At 44.5% G+C, this 21,635-nt stretch overlaps 1 protein-coding gene across 1 annotated transcript; it reads right to left on the bottom strand.

Moving 5' to 3' along the window:
• Positions 1-218: 218 nt before the first annotated feature.
• LOC308579907 (solute carrier family 2, facilitated glucose transporter member 5-like) lies at positions 219-20,469 on the bottom strand. The gene is made up of 11 exons (XM_081180979.1): positions 20,305-20,469; positions 19,044-19,168; positions 18,398-18,550; positions 17,207-17,332; positions 9,791-9,978; positions 8,245-8,355; positions 7,380-7,481; positions 5,928-6,003; positions 5,365-5,492; positions 1,151-1,333; positions 219-586 (listed from the first exon to the last, which is right to left on the bottom strand). The coding sequence occupies exons 1-11, from the start codon at positions 20,322-20,324 to the stop codon at positions 350-352; spliced, it is 1,449 nt and encodes a 482-aa protein (XP_081037105.1). The 5' UTR covers positions 20,325-20,469; the 3' UTR covers positions 219-349.
• Positions 20,470-21,635: the final 1,166 nt, after the last annotated feature.

Here is a 21,635-nt window from a genome sequence, read left to right as displayed (position 1 = left end):
ACCTGGTGCAAAATGACCTTTTAAGCTCTCTGCCTTGCTGGAGGAGTGGCGCAGCTCCAAGGATTTGCTTTGATTTTCATGTGTACCAAACCCTGGATATAGTGAGGGACTGCTGTATAAAGTATTGCACTGTGGTGTTTGCGAATGATTGTCTTTTCTTTGTTACCTGTTTCTAATGTGATTTTATATATAGATATATAATTGACTCTCCAATTAGGTGTGTATTTGGTAGTATAATAATAGCAGTAATTCATGGTAGGAGAGTAGAAAAGTCTGAACAGAAAAAGAGTAGGCTTTGGATAGGAAGAGAAGCAACCGTCATTCGTATACCAGCGAAGGGCAGGTAGCATTAAGAAACGACGGACGGTCTTTGTTTTCTTTTGAGGCTTTCTTTGTGTTTCATGCTATCCCGTTTGGCGCTGCTATCCCGTTTGGCGCTGCTACCCCTTTTGGAGCCACTATCCCGTTTGGCGCTGCTATCCCGTCTGCCGCTTTCCCGTCTGCCGCTATCGGGTCTGATGCTATCCTCCCTCCTGACGCTGTCGCTTCTGACGCTGTGGCGTGTTGACCGCCTTCTGTCCTTGTCCTGTAGTAGTAATAATAGTAGTAGTAGTAGTAGTAATAATAATAATAATAATAATAATAATAATAATAATAATAATAATAATAATTTATACCTCATCCATCTGGCTGGGTTTCCTCAACCACTCTGAAGCTTGGAGAGCGAGAGGGGTCAGTGCGCACCGACCCCTCTCGCTCTCCAGGCTTCAGGAACACATCCACAGCCTAGGCAGCCCTGAAAGTAGAGCGCCCGGCGCTTCGGGAACACATCCGCAGCGTGGTGAGCCCTGCAGGAGTTCCCCACAGGGCTCCCCACGCTGCGGATAGCAGCCTGCCGCCCGGCGGGCAGGCGGGGCACCCTGAAGCAGAGCACCCCTCGCGCCGGGCAGACATCGGCCAGTCCCACAAGCTCGGGGGACAGCAGGGAGGTGCAGCACCGCCATCCCGCTGTTCCTCGACCTGGTTCGGTTTCCCCGACCTGCTTTTGGGGGGTAAATAAAGGGGGGGAAATTCCCTTTATTTCCCCCCCCCAAAAAAACTAGGTGCGTCCTATGGGACGGAGCGTCCCATGGGACGGAAAATACGGTACCTGTGACGTCCGCCGGATTTGGGACTGAACCTGGACCTTCACCTTCTTGGCCATTGACGACATGTACTTCTTGTTTTCCAGAAAGGTCTTGCCGTTGGTTTCTGGGATCACCTTGAAGATGTAAATGAAGCTGAACATGCAGAGAGGCCAGAAGAGGAGGAAGGTGTAGGAACCAATCCGTGTCTAGAAAGGAATGTTGAAGTAAGAAAATGAGAGGGGTGGGGGTGGGAAGGGAGATGGGCATAGCCACAATAGATAACAGGCATCTGGTTGGCCACTGTGAGATGAGGGTGCTAGACTAGATGGGCCATTGGCCTGATCCAACAGAGGTCTTCTTAGAATCTTATGTTTACGTGGTGATGATGGTGATTATGATGATGATATTCAGGGGAACCAACTTGGGCTCCTGATTATGGGTGCCCAGCGTGCATGAAGTCATGATGTCTTTTTTTTATATATAAAATTTTTTATTAGTTTTACAGTTTTTTATAAACAATACAAACAAATAAAAAGACAAACAAACATGCATAATTTCATATCCTTTTTTTCATAAACCTCACTTCTCAGACTCCCCCAAACCTCCACTTTCTGCATCCCAAATTTAAAATTATTTCAGCAAATCCTAAATTTAATCTTATAAAATATATTCCTTCATTATTCTTTTCTTTAACTTAATCTTTTATCGCTGTAATCTCCTTATCTTTCTAAAAAACCTCAACATTTTAGCATTCATCAATTTTGTAATATTTCTTAAGATAGATTTTATATTTCCTCCAATCTTCTTCCGCCGTCTCTTTCCCCTGATCACGGATTCTGCCAGTCATTTCAGCCAATGTCATATAGTCCATCACCTTCATCTGCCATTCTTCCAGAGTGGGTAAATCTTGTGTCTTCCAATACTTTGTGATGAGTATTCTTGCTGCTGTTGTAGCATACATAAAGAATGTTCTATCTTTCTTTGGCACCAATTGGCCGGCAATGCCCAAGAGAAAGGCCTCTGGTTTCTTAGGGAAAGTACATTTAAGTACCTTTTTCATTTCATTATATATCATTTCCCAGAAAGCCTTAATCTTCGGGCATGTCCACCAAAGGTGATAAAAGGTACCTTCAGTTTCTTTACATTTCCAACACTTATTGTCAGGCAAATGGTAAATTTTTGCTAGCTTGACTGGGGTCATGTACCACCTATAGATCATTTTCATAATATTTTCCTTTAAGGCATTACATGCCGTAAATTTTATACCGGTGTTCCACAACCATTCCCAGTCAGCAAACATAATGTTGTGACCAATGTCCTGTGCCCACTTAATCATAGCTGATTTAACTGTTTCATCTTGTGTATTCCATTTCAGCAGCAAGTTATACATTCTTGACAAATTCTTAGTATTGGGTTCTAACAGTTCAGTTTCTAATTTTGATTTCTCCACCTGGAAGCCAATTTTCCTGTCTTGTTTATAAACCTCCATTATTTGATAATAATGGAGCCAGTCTCGTACTTTGGATTTCAATTTCTCATGACTCTGTAACTTCAATTCATTTCCATCTTGTTCCAAAATTTCCCAATACTTTGGCCATTCGGCTTCCATATTAAGTTTTTTCAACGCTTTAGCCTCCAAAGGTGACAACCATCTAGGGGTTTTGTTTTCCAACAGATCTTTATATCTTATCCAAACATTATATAATGCTTTTCTAACAATATGATTTTTAAAGGCCCTATGCACCTTAACTTTGTCATACCATAGATATGCATGCCAACCAAATGCATTATTAAAACCTTCTAAATCCAAGATATCTGTATTCTCGAGGAGCATCCACTCTTTCAACCAGCAAAACGCTGCTGATTCATAGTACAATTTTAAGTCCGGCAGGGCAAATCCCCCTCTTTCCTTTGCATCCGTTAGTATTTTAAATTTTATTCTGGGCTTTTTGCCCTGCCAGACAAATTTCAAAATGTCCTTCTGCCACCTCTTGAAACAGTCCATCTTGTCAAGAATTTGCAATGTTTGGAACAAAAATAACATTCTAGGCAATACATTCATCTTAATAACTGCAATTCGGCCTAACATTGACAGTTTCAAATTTGACCATATTTCTAGATCTTTTTTAACTTCTAACCAACATTTCTCATAGTTGTCTTTATACAAGTTCAAATGAACCCCTAGGTATTTCACCTTCTTAACCACTGTCAAACCTGTTTCATTCTGGAACTTCTCCCTCTCCATGACTGTTAATTTTTTCCCCAAAACCTTAGTCTTTTGTTTATTCAGTTTAAATCCGGCCACTTGACCAAATTCTTGAATTAATTCCAACACCCTTTTTGTACTAGTGTCTGGCTCTTGTAAAGTAAGTACTAAGTCATCTGCAAAGGCCCTTAACTTATAATGTTTAGCTCCGACCTGTACCCCTTTAACCTGCTGGTCATCTCTAATCATGTTTAGCAACACCTCCAGAACAGAAATAAAGAGTAATGGGGAAATTGGGCACCCCTGTCGTGTTCCTTTTTCTATTTTGAATTCTTCAGTTATCACATTATTTACAATCAACTTAGCTTTTTGTTCAGAATATATAGCACCCATACCATTCTCAAATCCTTGGCCTACCCCCATCCCATGAAGATTCTTTTTCATAAAACTCCAAGAAATATTGTCAAAGTCATGATGTCAGGTCGTAACGTGACCTCATGACGTCATGCAGCCTCGCTCCCCGGCCTCGGAAACTGATTTGCGGTGGTAATCAGGTTCCGAGACCTTGGAAAGCCCCCTGAGTCCAACTTCCGGTGAGGAGCGGATAGGACTCATCAACCTGGGAAGGCAACCCATCTAGGAGAAGGAAAACTGTTATCCTAAACCAGGGGTAGGCAACCTAAGGCCCGGGGGCCAGATCCAGCCCAATCGCCTTCTCAATCCGGCCCACGGGCGGTCCAGGAATCAGCACGTTTTTACATGAGTAGAATGTGTCCTTTTATTTAAAATGCATCTCTGGTTTATATGTGGGGCCCGCCTGGTGTTTTTACATGAGTAGAATGTGTCCTTTTATTTAAAATGCATCTCTGGTTTATATGTGGGGCCCGCCTGGTGTTTTTACATGAGTAGAATGTGTGCTTTTATTTAAAATGCATCTCTGGGTTATTTGTGGGGCATAGGAATTCGTTCATCCCCCCCCCCCCAAAAAAATATAGTCCGGCCCCTCACAAGGTCTGAGGGATGGTGGACCAACCCACAGCTGAAAAAGGTTGCTGACCCCTGTCCTAAACCTCTGCAGCCTTGTGGGATATCTTCAGGAGAAGAAAAGGCTAAGGAGAAAACCCTACACAAATCTAGAGTGGAGTCCCTAAGATGGTTGGGTGGTGCCTTGTATGCCTCCTTCTGGCAACTCCTGCAGCCAAGCTGGTGCCCGGCGTATTACTTTGCTTTCCTTTGGACTACATCATCGAGGCTGATGATGTCAAGTGTCTTGACTTCTTGGCAGCTCAGGAGCTCCATACACTCTACCCAGGCTTACACCCCAGAGAGGTCACTTTGGTGCTACTAATGCAGCGGTTTGACTTCACCCCCACTCCATTTGTCTCCCGAGATGCCAGCAACAAAAAAAATACAGATAGTCCTACTCAAAGTAGACCTATTGAGGTGAATGGACATGGCTAACTACTAAAGTCCATTAATTTCGGCAGCTCTCCCTGGAGTAGGACTTATTTCAGCAACATCTTGCGGGCCAGTATTTCCCCACCCCTGATACACAGCCAGTGGGGTGGAGTGGTTATAGTGTCGAACCAGGAGCTGGGAGAGACCAGGGTTTAAATCTCCACTGCTCCATGGGGCTCACTGGGCGACTTTAGGCCAGTCATGAACCCTCAGCCTAAGTACCTTGCAGGGTTTTTGTGAGGATGAAATGGAAAGGTGCAGGGGAGACCCAGGCAAGCCGCCTGGAGCTTCTGGGAGGATAGGTGGGATATAAATGCAATATATAGGTAAGAAATATTATGTCCACCTCCAGGTAGTTTCATTAAAAAAAATCGACATCATTTGTAGTTTCTGGAAGATGTGCAGACTCTGGTTTGACGAGCCTACAAGGGAAGAGCTTCAGCAACACCTGGAAGGCCAAAAGCTCCTCACCTGGGTGAGTTAGATGGACCAATGGTCTGACTCAGTGGAAGGCATCTTCCTGTGCTCCCGAACCAGTTCAGACCACCCCCTCTTCTCTTCCAAACAACCCACCTCTATCTGAATGAATATCATCCCCATAATGAAGTGCAGGAACCAGTGCACAAAGCCCCCGAGCACGAAGGCTATGGAGCGGGATGGCTGGGGGAACAGCTCCAGTATGATGACGTTGGGTATGGGACCTGGGCGGGGAAGAAAGGATTCGAGGCTGTTTTTCATGGACTTGCTCATTCATCCATAGCGATTCGAACGGAACTGGTGCAGTTAAAGAGCTCTTGCGTGCCTAGTTCAAAACTTGGCTGGATCTACACTGACCTTTTAAGCATTATTAGAATGATATATAGTTCTAAAACGTCACAGGGCATACTGGTAATATATAGAATTATTATTATTATTATTATTATTATTATTATTATTATTATTATTATTAGTTTTGTTTTCTACATGGGTACCATTTTTTCTTCTTTTTATGACTAATCTTACTCTGTGCACTTGTAATTATGTACTCTTTGTTTTTCAATAATTTTTTTTTAAAAAAACACTTAAACAGAAATAAAACAAGTGGCCCGCCCTGTTTGCCTCTTTGAAGGAACTCTCTAGGTCACCTGAGTCCTTACCTGGCCCAAGGATGTGCCCAAAGATCAAAATGAGGAAAAAGACTGAAGTGACGTATGTCATCCATGGCATGGTTTCCTGTGGCAGAAAGTTGAGCGTTCTTCAGACATGTATGAATGAGAGTGCCTGGCACACCTTAAATTAAAGCAGGAGGGAGGAGCACTTCTCAGACTGAGGGCCTTCCGAACCACAATTCAGTGGCGGGTGGGACAGAGGCAAAAGTGGGTGGACAAGGGCTTCTAGAGTTGGACGGGTCCTCCCCAGGTCATCTAGTTCAACCCCTTGCAATGCAGGAATCACAATTAAAGAAGCCTTGACTGGTGGCCACCCAACATTTAAAAGCCTCCCCAAAAGGAGAGCCCACCACCTTCCGAGAGAAAATCTGTTCTCCTGTCGAGCAGCTCTTAGTGTCAGAAAGTACCGGTACTTCCAAATGTTTCATTGGAATATCCCTTTCCCGGTAAGCTGGTTTCGCTCACATTCACACGTCTCTCTAAACTCCATCGAGACAAGCAAGAGGCACGATCAGGGTTCAAGGATACGTTCCGGACAGGCAAAAAACCCTCCTGGTTAAAGCACAGCCAGAGAGCGGTGTGGCCTGGTGAGAGCGGGTGTGGCCTAGCGAGTGTTCTGAGGGCCAGGCAAAGAGACCCAGAGGGCCACATTTGCGCCCCTTCCCCAGCCTGAGTGACCCCACCCCTGGATTAAGATACAGGCAACTCGGCATTTATGTGGGGGTTACGTTCCAAGGCACTTGCAGCAGAGCATCGAGGGCTGGGAATGCAAGAGGCAGATACATTTTTGCAGGAAAGACCCGCCAACATCATTCCTTCCCGCTCTTCCACCTGACACCAAATCTGAGTGGATTTTCAGCTGCCTTATCCTGAAGGAGACCAATGCTCCATCTGGCTCAGTTTGGTCCACACCAGGTTTTTGCCAAACTTGGGTTGGGTCTCCAGCTCTTTTTGGACTACAACTCCCATCATCCCTAGGTAGCAGGACCAGTGGTCAAGGGATGATGGGAACTGTAGACCAAAAACAGCTGGAGATCCAAGTTTGGGAAACCCTGGTCTACACTGGAGTGGGATATCCCGCTTTATCACTACCCTAAGGAGTCTCAAAGCGGCTAACATTCTCCTTTCCCTTCCTCCCCCACAACAAACACTCTGTGAGGTGAGTGAGGCTGAGAGACTTCAGAGAAGTGTGACTGGCCCAAGGTCACCCAGCAGCTGCATGTGGAGGAGCGGGGAATCGAACCCAATTCACCAGATTACGAGTCTACCACTCTTAACCACTGCATCACACTGGCTATCACGGTTCTTCAGGGTTTCAGAGGCTGCGGTGGACTGAACCTGGGACCTTCTGCATGCCAAGCAGGTGCTCTGCGATGGAGCTACAGCCCTTCGCTTGCTGGGTGACACTCTCTAAATCACACCAGGTTTTGAGCAGCAAACCTGAAGTTCGAGGGTCATGGTTAACAGAATGCAGAGGATGCTGCATATCGCTAATCCAGTGAGGAGGAGTATCCTTCGCCCCACAAAGTCTACTGTATAAACCTAGAGGGTATAAGAACAGAGAAGAAAGAGAGAGTTTGTGTGCAGAAATGAGAAAGAGAATAAAAGGAGGCCACCAGGAATCAACAGAGGTAACTTCCATACACAGGGCTGCCTTTAGATGGCGCAGGGGTCCCATAATTCCATATACCCTCCAACGCGGGTGGCACTGTGGTCTAAACCACTGAGCCTCTTGGGCTTGTTGATCAGAAGATTGGCGGTTCGAATCCGCACGACGGGGTGAGCTCCTGTTGCTGTGTCCCAGCTCTTGTCAACCTAGCAACTTGAAAGCACTCCAGTGCAAGTAGATAAATAGGTAGTGCTGCGACGGGAAGGTAAAGGGCGTTTCTGTGCACTCTGGTTTGCGTCACGGTGTCCCGTTGCGCCAGAAGCGGTTTAGTCATGCTGGCCACATGACCCGGGGACAAACGCTGGCTCCCTGGGCCTGAAAAGCGAGATGAGCTCCGCACCCCATAGTCACCTTTGATGGGGCTTAACTGTCCAGAGGTTCGTTAACTTTACTTTACCCTCCAATATTTCTCTGATGAAAATAGGGACGTCCTAAGGAAAACCAGGACAGCTTCTGTAAATCTAGGACTGGACTGTCCCTGGAAAATAGGGACACTTGGAGCATCTTCACATGTCCTATGTGGGCATGTGCAGAAGGTTCCCCCAGGGATTCTTTCAAGTGACAACAGCGCAATTTTAACACCCTTTGAAACAGATTGGAACTTTGAGGAAGGGAGAGAGAGAGAGAGAGGCTTACCACGATCATCAGCGAGATTGCGATGAAAATACTTGACAACACAGTGATATACCGGGCTTCCTGCTTCTTGAACCTCAAAGTTGCATAGATTCTCTCTGAGTAATAGAATACCTGGAAGCAAACCACAACTATGGAATGCCCTCCAACCGGAGGCACTGATGGCAGAAGATTGGACAAAATCAGGGCTTTCAATGGCTGCTTGCCATGATGGCTACCAGGTCCTGCAGACTACAAGAAAACCATAAGAAAAGAGAGGGCTCTTGGGCATGGGATCTGCTGGCGGGTTTCCCAGAGGGATCTGCTTGGCCGCTGTGAGAACAGGATGCTAGACTGGGTGGGTCATTGGCCAGATCCAGTAGGCTCTTCTCATCTTCTGATGCTCTTAACTCCCAGACTGCCAGCATTTTGTGGGAGCGAGTGAAATGCATCCTGGGATATATATACGGTGTTTCTATTCTGCAACATGTCATTAACCCATGTGTGTAGGAGGAGGCCTGCTCTGAAAACTCCAGAGCAGTTGTGGAACCTGTGGCCCTCCAGATATTGCTAGACTACAGCTCCCATCAGCCCCAGACAGCATGGCCCAAGAAGCAGGGAGGATTGTGGGAGCTGGAGTCAAAATCCCACCAGCGCTTGTGGTTAGGGATGGCTGAATCTGTCCATTTTGATTTCTCCCGGTTTCTCATTTTTCCAAGTTGGAGTTCCAGTTCTACAAATTTATTCTTCACCAGCATGCTTTTTTAATTTTCTGCTAAGTCCTCCTAAAAATTCACCAGCCTTTTAGTGCATTTTTCTCCCAGTTAAACATATTTTTGGATTCAGTTTTCCCTAATATGCACATATAATACATATAATATAATACATATTTTTCTGTTATTTTCTCCAGTAGATGCACCTTAATGCACACTTTAATCCTACCGTATGCACTTTTGGACTTGTTAGTTAATACGACAGAGAACTGCATTGCAAAATTCAAAGGAGTGCCGATTTTGATGGAGGGCTGTGTTTTGGTTCTGATACTGCTTCAGAAAGTATGAATCAGGCAAGTCCGCACTGAAATGAAGGCCAAATCAAATTTCTCCTCCATCTGTAGATGAGAGGTGGACAAAAACTTCTCTCTACTTTTTGCACACCTTGCATAATTTTAGGCAACTCTATTGAGCCACCTATGGCTCGCCTTTTCTCTCAGCCAAAGCAGCCACTCATACAGTGACACAGCTGGGAACCTCTTTTTTCCTGGGTGATGTTCTCAGCTTCCAGGAGCCTTTAGTCCAGGGATGGGGAAACGTCGGCCCTCAGGATGTTGCACAACTACAACTCCCATCAGCCCCCGCAATCCTGTCCAATAGCTAGAGATTATGGGAGCTGTAGTTCAGCAGCCACTGGGAGTCCACAGGTGCCTTAGACCTGGACTAGAGTCTTCTGGGAGCTGGGATCACCATGCAGAAAAGGAGGCTCCCTGCTGCATCTCTGCATGAGTGCTTGTTCGGATGAAAATTAACACTCGCTCAGCCTTCTAACCCAACTGGGAAGCTGCCTCTCTTACCGCATTGACACCTGTGAGCTGTTGGGCACTCATGAGGATGACCACGGAGATGAATTGCCAACGCATGGCTTGGTTGCACAACAGCTTCATCCCATTCATCTCCTTCTCCACCCTTACTGAGACGTTCTCCTGGTGGAGCTCCTCAAGCTCACTCTCCACGTCATCCTGGCATCTCAGCCTCTGCAAGACTGGAGGGGAGCGGGGAAAGGATCTATGCTGAGATGAAGAAACAACATTGCGGAAGAAGAGTGGGAGAGCTTTGTATGTCCCAGGTTCAATCCCTGGCATCTCCAGGTAGGGATTGGTGGGGGGGACGGGACCCCTGCCTTATACCTTGGAGAGTGTGGACAATGCCTCTTCTTACTGAGCCAGATGGGACAATGGTCAGACTCAGGATAAGGCAGCTTCCTAGGTTCCTATGGGTTGCCACCCTGCCCTGCTGCCCCTGCCTGCTCTGCCACCTCCATGTACCCTGCCACCGACAGAGAAGCGCCACCGCCACCAACGCTGATTTCAAGCAAGATTGCACTGACGGGGGGGGGGGGCGGAGAGCTCTCGCCCCAAATCGTGTGAGATCTTGCGCACTCCACAAGATCTTTTTTTTTTTTTTTTTGCATTTTAAAATTTTTTATTGATCTTTCCATATATATACATTAAATCCGTGTTTCATACATCTCATTCTTTTGGACTTCCTTCAACGTCCTTGACATTCATTCGTATTTATCTCTTTATAACGCATTCCAATCTTTCGTACTGCCATTAGTACCATTTTTCAGACATTGTTTTCCATAAGCAATACTTCTTAGTGTTTTACAGTGCCTCTTTAAATCCTACTAGCGTTGTGTTTACTAAACATTTGTTCTCCAGATAATCCGCAAATTTTCCCCAGTCATCTATAAATTTTTGATCCTTCATATATCTAATTTTCCCTGTTAATTTATCTAACTCCGCATATTCCGTCAATTTTAATCTCCACTCTGTTAACGTTGGGCTTTCTTCCTGCTTCCACTTCTGCGCCACCACGATTCTAGCTGCTGTTACCGCATATTGGAAGATTTTATAATCCTTTCTTTTAATATCTTTTCCGACCATACCTAATAGAAAAGCTTCGGGTTTCTTTACAAATGTGTAGCTTAATATCTTTTTGATTTCATTATAGACTTCGCCCCAGAAGCTTTTAACCTTCCCACATTCCCACCATTGGTGATAGAACGTCCCTTCTTTTTGTCTACATTTCCAACATTTGTTATCTGTTTTATACATCTTGGCTAGTTTAACGGGTGTCATATACCACCTATATAACATTTTTAACATATTCTCCCTTAGCAGTACACATGCTGTAAATTTTATATTCACTCTCCACAATTTTTCCCAATTCTCCAATTGAATATCATAGCCGAGGTCCTTTGCCCACTGAGTCATCACTTTTTTGACTTTCTCATCTTTCATGTTCCATTCTAACAGTATTTTATACATACTTGACAGATTTTTCCGATCACTGTTTATTATCTCTCTCTGAAATTTCGATGTCTTTTCATCGTAGCCCCTCTCTTTCACTTCTTTTTTAAATATCTCATTTATCTGATAGTAGCTCAGCCAATCGTATGTATATCTTTTTACCTGGTCGTATGGTTTAATTTTCCACTTCCCTCCTTCCTTCAATACCAATTCTTCGTACCTACCCCATTTTTTCCCCATATTGACTTTCTTTACACTTATTAACTCCACTGGTGATAACCAGTGTGGGGTTTTTGGTTCTAATATGTTCTTATATCTATTCCAAACTTCTATCAAAGGTCCCTTAAAGATATGGCTGCAAAATCCCTTATGTACTTTTATCTTATCTCTCCACAAATAGGCATGCCATCCAAATTTGTTCTTATACCCTTCTAAATCCAATAACTCTGTATCCTCCAACTTTATCCACTCTTTAATCCAGCAAAGGCATGCCGCTTCGTAGTACGTTCTCATGTCTGGCAGGGCGAAGCCCCCTCTTTCAGTGGTATCTGTTAATATCTTAAACTTAATTCTGGGCTTCTTTCCTTCCCAGACAAATCTAGAAATCACCCTTTGCCATTCTTTAAAGTTTTTTGTGCCCTTTATTATCGGGATTGTTTGGAATAGAAAAAGCATTTTGGGGAGTACCATCATTTTGACCATGGACACTCTGCCCCAGAGTGATAATTTCATCCTTGCCCAAATCTCCAGCTTTTTCTTAATTTCATTCCACACTGGGATATAATTATTTTGGTATAGGTCAATATTTTTATTGGTAAGCCAGAGTCCTAAATATTTAACTTTTTTAACTACTTCAATTCCTGTTTGTTCCTGTAGTGATTCTATCTTGTCTTGGTCTAAGTTTTTAACGATCATCTTTGTCTTATTCTTATTTAGTTTGAATCCAGCTAACTTCCCAAATTCCTCCATCTCCTCCAAAATTCCCTTTAAGCTGTTTATAGGATCTTCTACCGTTAATACCACGTCATCAGCATATGCTTTAACTTTATATTCGTTTGAGCCTAATGATATTCCCTTAATTTGTTTGTTTTGCCTTATTGCGTTTAGCAGAACCTCCAACACCACTATAAAGAGCAGCGGAGAGAGCGGGCAGCCCTGTCTTGTCCCTTTAGATATTTTTATATCTTCTGTTATGGCATTATTTATTATCAGCTTCGCTTTCTGTTCGGTGTATATTGCTTTTATCCCATTCCAAAATTCTTGACCCACTTCCATAATTTCTAAATTTCTCAGCATGAAGTCCCAGGTGACGTTATCGAAGGCTTTCTCCGCGTCAATAAAAATCAGACTAGCTGGCTTATCAATTCTGTCCGATAAATATTCTATTATATTAATTATGCCTCTTGTATTGTTTTTTATTTGCCTTCCCGGTAGAAAACCCGCTTGGTCCTCATGCATTATCTTCACTAATATTTTCTTGAACCTTTTTGCCAAAATTCCCGCAAAAATCTTATAATCTGTATTTAATAAGGAAATGGGTCTATAGTTTTTCACTTGGGTTGGGTCAGTATCTTGTTTTGGAATTATTGTGATAAATGCCTCCTTCCAGGTGCTTGGGATCTCTTTTTCCTTTAGGGTCTTATTCATCACCTCAACTAACGGAACCGTCAATATATCTTTCATTTCTTTATAGTAGCTCGCAGTAAACCCATCTGGGCCCGGAGCTTTACCTCTTTTCAGTTCCTTTATCACTTCCTCTACTTCCTCTCTGGAAATGGGGGCATTTAACATTTCTCTTTGCTCTATCGAAATCTTCCTTACCATTTTCTCTTTTAAATATCTCTCTATTTTCCTATTGTTGTTTCTATCCTTATTCTTGTATAATTGCTCGTAAAACTCTGTAAATCCTCTTCTAATCCCTTTTGGTTCAGTTAACTCTTCTCCGTTTATTTGTATTTTGTTTATTGTGTTTTGTTCCTTTCTCTTTTTGACTTGCCACGCAAGCCATTTTCCTGGCTTATTAGCAAATTCAAAATTTCTCTGTCTTAATCTTTTGATGTTCCACTCAACCTCCTTATTTATCAACATTGCAAATTGGGTTTGGAGGGATTTTATTTCCTGCAATATCCTTTCATTATTTGGTTTTTTAATTAGTTTTTGTTCACAATCCATAATCTGTCTCAAAATCTCCTTAGTTCTTTTTTCTTTATTTTTCCTTTTCCATGCATTTTGTTGGATGAGCAGGCCCCTCATGACGGCCTTACTCGCATCCCATACCACGTTTATTTTAACCCCTTTGTCTTGGTTATCTATGAAGTACTCCAATAATTTCGTCCGAATCTTTTCCACAAATTTTTGATCATCCCATAAGTTATCATTTAATCTCCATCTGAAAGTTCGTCCTTCAACCCCCTTCATCTCCATTATTATGGGGTTGTGGTCGGAGATAATTTTGGCCTGTATTTCAATTTTTGTAGTTCTTACTGTTAGTTCATTTGATATCCAAATTTGGTCTAATCTTGACAGTGATTCATTCGGTCCTGAGTGAAATGTAAATTGTTTCTCCATGGGGTGTCTCAATCTCCATATATCTACCAAGTTATAGTTCTTCACCATTTCAAAAAATGTCTTAGGTAGTTTCGCTCCTTCTGTCTTAGTTTTCCTTAATCTATCTATTTCTGTTGAGACCACCCCGTTCATATCTCCCATTATTATGATTTTTTGGTCCATGTAGTCAAATAATCTCTCTTCCAATGATCTGAAAAATTCTGTTTTATTGCCATTTGGTGCATAGACTCCCACTATTATCATCATTTCCCCTTGCCATTTAATGCGGACTGCGATCATTCTCCCTTCCTCATCCTTAAATAGCTGGTGTGTTTCAATGTTGTTTTTAATATATAATACTACTCCTCTTTTTTTCTTTTTATCGGAGGAGATAAACTCATTTCCTAACCTCTTATTAATAAGGATTTTCTTATGTTTACTGGCCACGTGGGTTTCTTGAAGGCATATGATATCTAAATTTTTCTTTTTTAGAATGCGTTCAATTCCATTGCGTTTTTTCTTATCATTCATTCCATTAACATTCCAATTCCATAGTTTTAAAGACATATTATTTTAGGTGCTACTATGAGTTAGTTGTTACTCTGTAACCTTTCTGTTTCCTCTCCTTCTTCCTCCTCTTCTTCTTCTTCTAGTTCTCCTCTACTTTGTTCTTCCTCTTCACCTAACTCTAAATCCTCCCTCAATCTAGATCTACCTTCTGCACCCTTCTCCTCTTCCTCTCCCACTTGGAGCTCTTTATATCTTCTTGTGAATTTTCCTATTTCTTCGGGACTAGTCAATCTTCTTTTAACACCTTTATAAAAGAAAGAGACCCCTTCCGGAAATTCCCATCGGAAGTCAATTCTATTCTTTTTAAGTAGTTGAACTAGTGGTTTATACGATTCCCTCCGTTTAAGCAACCTTATGGGGATGTCTTTAAATAAAATAATATAATGCCCATCGATGTATAATCTTTTTTCCCTGTTTCTTTGCAAAACCAAATTTCTCATCTCTCTGTCTTTAAATGTAACTAAACAGTCCCCTGGATATTTCCTGGCTTTATTTGTTTTAATTTTCATTCTATACGCATTTATGATTGTTCTAGCCACATCTTCCTCTTCCACTTCCATCCACTGTGCTATTGCCTTCACTAATCTTTCTTTTATATTCTCGTTTTGTACTTCTGGAATTTGTCTCAATCTTAAGTTAATCTCCCTCTGTTTTAGATCGTTCATTGCGATGGAGTCTTTAATTTCTTCCTGTATTTTGTTTAACTCTACTATCTCATTTCTCAATCTTTCCTCCTCTCGCTTCATCTCTTTCATTTCCTGCTTTGTCTTTTTTAGTCCCTCGTCCACTCTTTTTGAAACCTCTTTAATCTGTCCTTTTAGCTCGCTTACTGTCTCTTCAATCTTTTTGTCCATTTTTCCGATTTTGTTGTCCACCTGTTCCAATTTTGTTTCCAAATTTTTTTCGCTTTGTTTTATTTCTGCGAACATCCTCAGTATTTCTGTCCTAAATTCTGTTTCTTGTTTTGAAGCTCTCCTATCAGTTGGGGTACCTCCCTCTGCCCCTTTCTTCTGCGTATGTGACATTGTCCTTAAACCTTGGGAATTCCTTTTATGCCGAAAAAAAAAGAAAAAAGAAAAAATGTAAATGTATTCCTTATAGTTAAACTATTCAGCTTTCAAATAGCCCCCAAGAGGTCTTAGTCCCTCGGGATAGTATAAACCTTCTTAAATTTAACCACTTGAAATAGTCCCTTGAAGTCACAGAGTCTGTTTCCCCAACAGAAAAAAAAAAAAAAAAAACTATCCCTCCCCTCCAGAGATTTTAAAGAGGTTAGTTAGGTCCACCAACCAGATTCTAATTACACTCTTCCCGCCTCAATTCAGACCCTTCCACCCACTCTTTAACAACCACTTTAACAACCACTTTAACAACCACTTAGCCTGTGAGAGTCTGAATCTCCAGTTAATCTTTTCCAGAGTTTAGGTGCAATGCTTAATTTAGTCCAGCAGGGGGAGTCAGTTCTTAAGCAGAGTTCTTAAGTGTAAAGAGAGTTAGTCAATTAGTCTTTCCTGTTTGTGGATTCACGCTGTTCACACTGTTCTTCCCCCGTTCCTGCCTCTTCCCGTGGCCCAAATATTAAGTCCAAAAATAAGATAGAGAGAGCATAACAAACATAGCAGATAAAGAAAGCTCCCAAACAGCAATACAATAGCAAACGTGATTCCGAATGTCCAAAGAGTAGTCTTCCCTACCCCCGGAGTTTTCTTATAAACCACTTGGCGTAATGTCTCACAGGAATCTTAGTAAAAGTCCTCTTAACAGTAATCTCCTTTTGTCTTTTTTTATGTAGATTGCTCTTTGTAGTTCTGTGTCTCCGTTGCCATGACGACTAAATTTTTTTCTAGTACCGCATTTCTCTGCCCTCCCTCGGTTGTTTCCCTTTCCCCTCTACAGTGGGAGAGGGTCTAATTTCAAAGTGAGTCAGTGGGGGAGGGACGGACAATGTAGCCACTAGCAGTAACTTACTTTCTCCTTCGGCTCTGCAAACCACGCTGCGTCTTTTCCCACTGAAGACAAGCTAACGCTGAACTCGGCTGTTTCTCTTTCTTCTCAGATACTTCCTTACGCTCTCCCCTTTGCAATTTCCAGCATTCTTTCTGCGTATCTGAGTTTCTTTGTATCGAGGGCAAGGCGCTTAGCCTGCAGGCTTGAGGCTTCGCTAATTCGCCGCTGTAATGGCTGTAATGGCTGCCCAAATTGCCGTCTCTCGTTCCGTCGCTCTCTTCGCCTTTATACAAAGGCTACCTGACGACCAGACGAGTGACACCTTCGCACTGCTGGGCACCAAGACCTCTGGATACCCTCCAGAGGGTTAGCGGGAGTTTTGTCGCCCTCAAAAACTCCCAATTCGGCCGAAAAGCTAGAGCTCTCTCCGGAGAGACAAACCCTCGCCTGCAACCGGATCCGCGCCCGCCGGAAGTCCGCACTCCACAAGATCTTGTGTGATTTCAGGCGAGCTCTTGCCCCAAGTGGACATGATCTTGCCTGAAATCAGTGCCAACAGCAAAGATGGAAGGGCAGGCAGGGTGCCCATAGGGGTGCTACCTGGTAGGGCTTCTGTTCCCTGAGGCAATGGCCTCACCCTGCCCAATGGCTGGGCCAGCTCTGGCCACAGCTTTGCGTGCAAAAGGTTAAAGTTTCAGTCCCCGGCATCTCTTGGTGGGACTGGGAGAAGCTTCCTATCTTCCTCGCCCCCTTGTGTCTCCTGGGAAGGTCTGAGGATGCTCCCAGTGCTGCATATGGGAGAGCGGGAGCTGCCAGCTTTGCCCGGAAACTCCCACAGGCTTCTATGTAGGGTCCCCATGCCGTAATGTTCCTGTGCACTCAAGGCGATTGTACCTTGCCTGGCTTTCACCTCATCGTTCCTCTGAATCAGGAGAAACCTTGGGCTTTCGGGGAAGCTGGGCAAGACGATGACTTGAAACACCGCCAGGATTCCAGTGAAGCACAGCAATAGCGGCCAACCTGTACAAGAAGATGCAGTTACGACTGGGGGTGAGAGAAGGCATCCCTTTCCTTTCCGCCCTCTTTCCAACTCAAGCGGCACTGTTTCCTTTCCTCTGCAGTTTGCCTTCTGCCAAAAACAGTATTTTCCCTCTCACTGTCCAGTGTGTGGGAATTATGTAACCCACGGCATTTGTCCAATTAATGACGGAAATTATGTTGCCAGTACGCTGCTACATTTTGTTCGTAGTAGCATAACTCGATGCAAATTGTGGAATGGACTGGGCAGAGAAGGAATGGTGGAGACCGCCTCCCCAGCCTGACCCTTCCAGAGAATATATTTTGTTGGGAGCCGCCCAGAGTGGCTGGGGTAACCCAGTCAAATGGGTGGTATATAAATAATAGAATTATCATCATCAGGGGCGCCACGTATTGGGGGGGGGGGCTCTGGATGCCTGAGTACCCACAAAAAAATTGTTGTGGGTGCTCAGCACCCACACAGTAGGGCCTCCCCCCACAACTTCTGAGGTCTTGCAAGGCCTCAGACAGCATCTCCAAGGCCTCAGAGATGCTTTCTGTGAACTTCTGAGACCTTGGAACCCAACTTCCAGGGGCAACAGAAATTGGGGGGCTTTCCGAGGTGTTGCGAGGTCTTGGAACCTGACTTCTGGTACCACCACAAATCACGTTCTGAGGCCAGGGGGCGGGCGTGACATCATGACATCACATTACAACCTGACATCATGGCTTCACGCACACTGGGCACCCATAATCTGGGACCCAAGTTGGCTCCCCTGATCCTCATCATCATCACATAAACATAAGTTTATAAGAAGACCTCTGCTGGATCAGGCCAATGGCCCATCTAGTCTAGCATCCTCATCTCACAGTGGCCAGCCAGATTCCTGTGGGAAACCCACAAGCAGGATTAGACCCCTATTCCCTCCTGTGGCTTCCAGCAACAGGTATTTGGAACTGTGGAGGCCGAGCATCGCCATCCTGGCCAGCAGCACCCGCAAGTCCTGCTTCCTTTTCTGTTTCTGCTGAAACTCTCCAACATCCCTTGTGATGATCTGCCAAGGTTACCTTTCTCAGTCCCGAGAAGCTCTTGAAGACTAAGGATCTGTGAGACCATGACGCCAATGGTGACAAAGATCATGGGGACCGTCATAATGGACCCCCTCATGTTTCTAGGGGATATCTCTCCAAGGTATAGTGGGACGATGCAGGAGAACATGCCTGGTTAGATGGTAGACAAAGGGACGATTAACAGCATGGATGGGACACAGCAACATTTTCAAGGAACATAGGAGGTTCTCCCACTGGGTGGAGGTGGCCAATTGATGTTCACCCCAGCATTGGGTGGAATTCTGAAGAGTGGCATTCTGTGCCCCTGCATGTTGGGTAGTGGAGATTGGTGCATGATGTAACTGGCATTTAAATTGCTAGTTTGGGGGGCGGGGGAAATAGACATTGCAATAATCAATAAATATTTGATGGCGGGGGCAAGGAATCTTTGGGCTGGGGACCAAATGCAGCACCCCAAGCCTCTCTATCTGGCCTTGAGGACTCTCCCCAAGATGCACGCCTCCCCCCAGGGCACACCCTTCACCATCCTAGCTTTAAACCCTCCTCCAGTACTTCCTGCCTGGCTGGAACTGAACCCTGATAATGCCCCTTGCATTATTTAAGTGGCTTTACTAAAAGCACTAAGCCCAGGGCCCTCTCTCACCTGAGCACATTCCAGTGACCAAGCGTGAAAATATGGTGTATTCATAGGCATGTATCACAGCAGAACATCCCATGAAGCCAGCAGAGAATATGGACATAATGTTATTTATTACCAAGGCCCCTTTCCTGAAAAGACAGGGAAAAGGGGTAGGAGAGGTAGAGGGAGCCAATACATGTACAGTAGCATCAAACAAGCAGGAGAGGAGCTGTTGAATTGCAGTAAGGTCTTTTGGTGGGCAATTTGGTCTATTTTTAATAGTTATGGGAAGGATAAGGAGCTATGCAAGGCAGGAGAGCTCCTGGAAACCCCTAACTACTGTAAACCCCATTCAACCCCCACCTTTGACGTCTGAGACTTCAGCTGCCAACTTCACATGGACTAGCAACTTGCTTTTGCATCTCCCCCCCAATTTTTTTGTTGATTTTCCAAATTTATAAACAAACAAACAAACATAAATCCTAACTGTAATAATTCCACTTTTGTTAACATTGTTAAGTGACTTCCTCGAGTCTCCCTGGCTGAGTTTCAATGTGTATCCTTGTAACGGTTTTCCAAAACTAATTTCTCATAAAATTTACTTAGTCAAGTAACATCTTTCTTTCTTTTCATATTAACTTTAAGCATATTATTCTATAACATCACCTATTTAAAACCTAAGCCAATCTGATACTTGCAAGTATTTCTATTTAAGTTGCTTTTGCATCTTGGCTAGGGATGGGCAAATCTGTTTATTTCCATTTCCTACTTTTTCAGCTCTCCACATTTTCACATCTGTTTGCATCCACCCCCCCCCAAATGTCCCCTAATAAACACCTCCTACCCCACTACACAGGGGCGGGGAATCTCCAGCCCACAAGCCAGAGTTGGCCTATGAGACTATTTCCATCAAACCACACCCACTTGTCCTTGCTTGACCTCATATGTAACGTCAGGTGTGGGGCAAATAGAGGCATAGCTGCCAACGCACGGGGAGGAGCCTTAAAGTGGCCTTGGCAAGGGAAATCAGACATAGGTTCTACCACCCGTCAGCTTGGTTAAAATGGAAGCCTTGGGCACTTCAGAGCACGACCATGGGCTCCTGTGTGATGCTTTGAAGTCCTGACATTGGGACTTCAAAGCACCCAATCACCTAATGCCATTGTGACATTTGACGACTGACAGGCAAGCAACTCCAAGGCTAGAACCAGAGAAGCATCTGGCCTGCAAAGCCTAAAAGGACCCACCCCTGTGCCATAGCCCCATAAACATATTCCCTTTTTACCTGCCGTATCTGTCCACCATGAAGCTGACCAGAAGGGACCCAATCAGGCCTCCAAGGGAATAGATTGCAATGGTGAAAGTGTAGAGGAAATCAATATAGTCTTCTTCGCCTACGTTGGCCTTCTTCCTCTGTTGATACGTGCCATTGTAAAAGTTTGATATGAGCTAGGAAAGGGAGGAACAGATAAGAATGGTTGCACTGGGGGAGCAGAGCCCTTTAATGGATTTGATTTGCCCACAAATAAAGTTCTGGTATGCAATCAACTCCTTTGTGCAATAGTGTCAGGGGCCGCGCTGAGGAGGAATGGTGGGAGCCTGAAACATCCCAGCAGGAGGACAGTATAGATTTGGAACAGGTTGTGCAGCTTCCCGCCGAAGAATTGATGCTTTTGAATTATGGTGCTGGAGGAGACTCTTGAGAGTCCCATGGACTGCAAGAAGATCAAACCTATCCATTCTTAAGGAAGTCAGCCCTGAGTGCTCACTGGAAGGACAGATCCTGAAGCTGAGGCTCCAATACTTTGGCCACCTCATGAGAAGAGAAGACTCCCTGGAAAAGACCCTGATGTTGGGAAAGATTGAGGGCACAAGGAGAAGGGGACGACAGAGGACAAGATGGTTGGACAGTGTTCTCGAAGCTACCAGCGTGAGTTTGACCAAGCTGCGGGAGGCAGTGGAGGACAGGAGTGCCTGGCGTGCTCTGGGCCATGGGGTCACGAAGAGTCGGACACGACTAAACGACTAAACAACAAAGGGCAGCTTCCCAAACCACCTCCCCTGCTTCCTCCTGCTGTGAAGCATAATCTCATGGGACACATGGTGTGGGCATTTTGGGTGCTGCCCATTCGCCTGGAGGATTTTCGTTGGCTGGGTTTTAAATTTGAGGGCAAATTGGCACTGTCGCGGAAATGCGGAAGATAGAATTGCTACCGACGAGGTGTAGGTGGCCTTGCACAATTGACCCTTCATATCACCCTAAGCAGCAGCGTTTCTGATGCTGACTCCCGCTGACTTGATTGTGGAGAGAAGTCTGGAATCAGAGGCAGAAGCTGAAATCGGCAAGTGGGAGGGGAGAGGCCAAGAGCCAGGTTGGTGAAGAGTCGTGTGTGTCTCTCCTTCCTGCTACGACAAGCTCCCCTCCCTGCTTGTCTCCCAGAACCAGAAGAGGGCTGAAACGGGTGGAGCAGTGGCAGGTTGCGTGCAGGAGTAGTCTCTGATTGCTTGGGGAAAGCCCTGGAGACGATGGTACTTGGAGAGGCAGGGATTTGATGGGATAAGGCCTAACAGAGATGAGCTGCTGTGCTCACTAGGCCTGACACTCAGCCAATGCTG

The sequence above is a fragment of the Podarcis bocagei genome, assembly GCF_964188305.1.
Source record: "Podarcis bocagei genome assembly, chromosome: 1".
Taxonomy (NCBI): domain Eukaryota; kingdom Metazoa; phylum Chordata; class Lepidosauria; order Squamata; family Lacertidae; genus Podarcis; species Podarcis bocagei.
The sequence above is the reverse complement of the archived record's forward strand: the minus strand, read 5'-3'. Positions and strand labels throughout refer to the sequence as shown.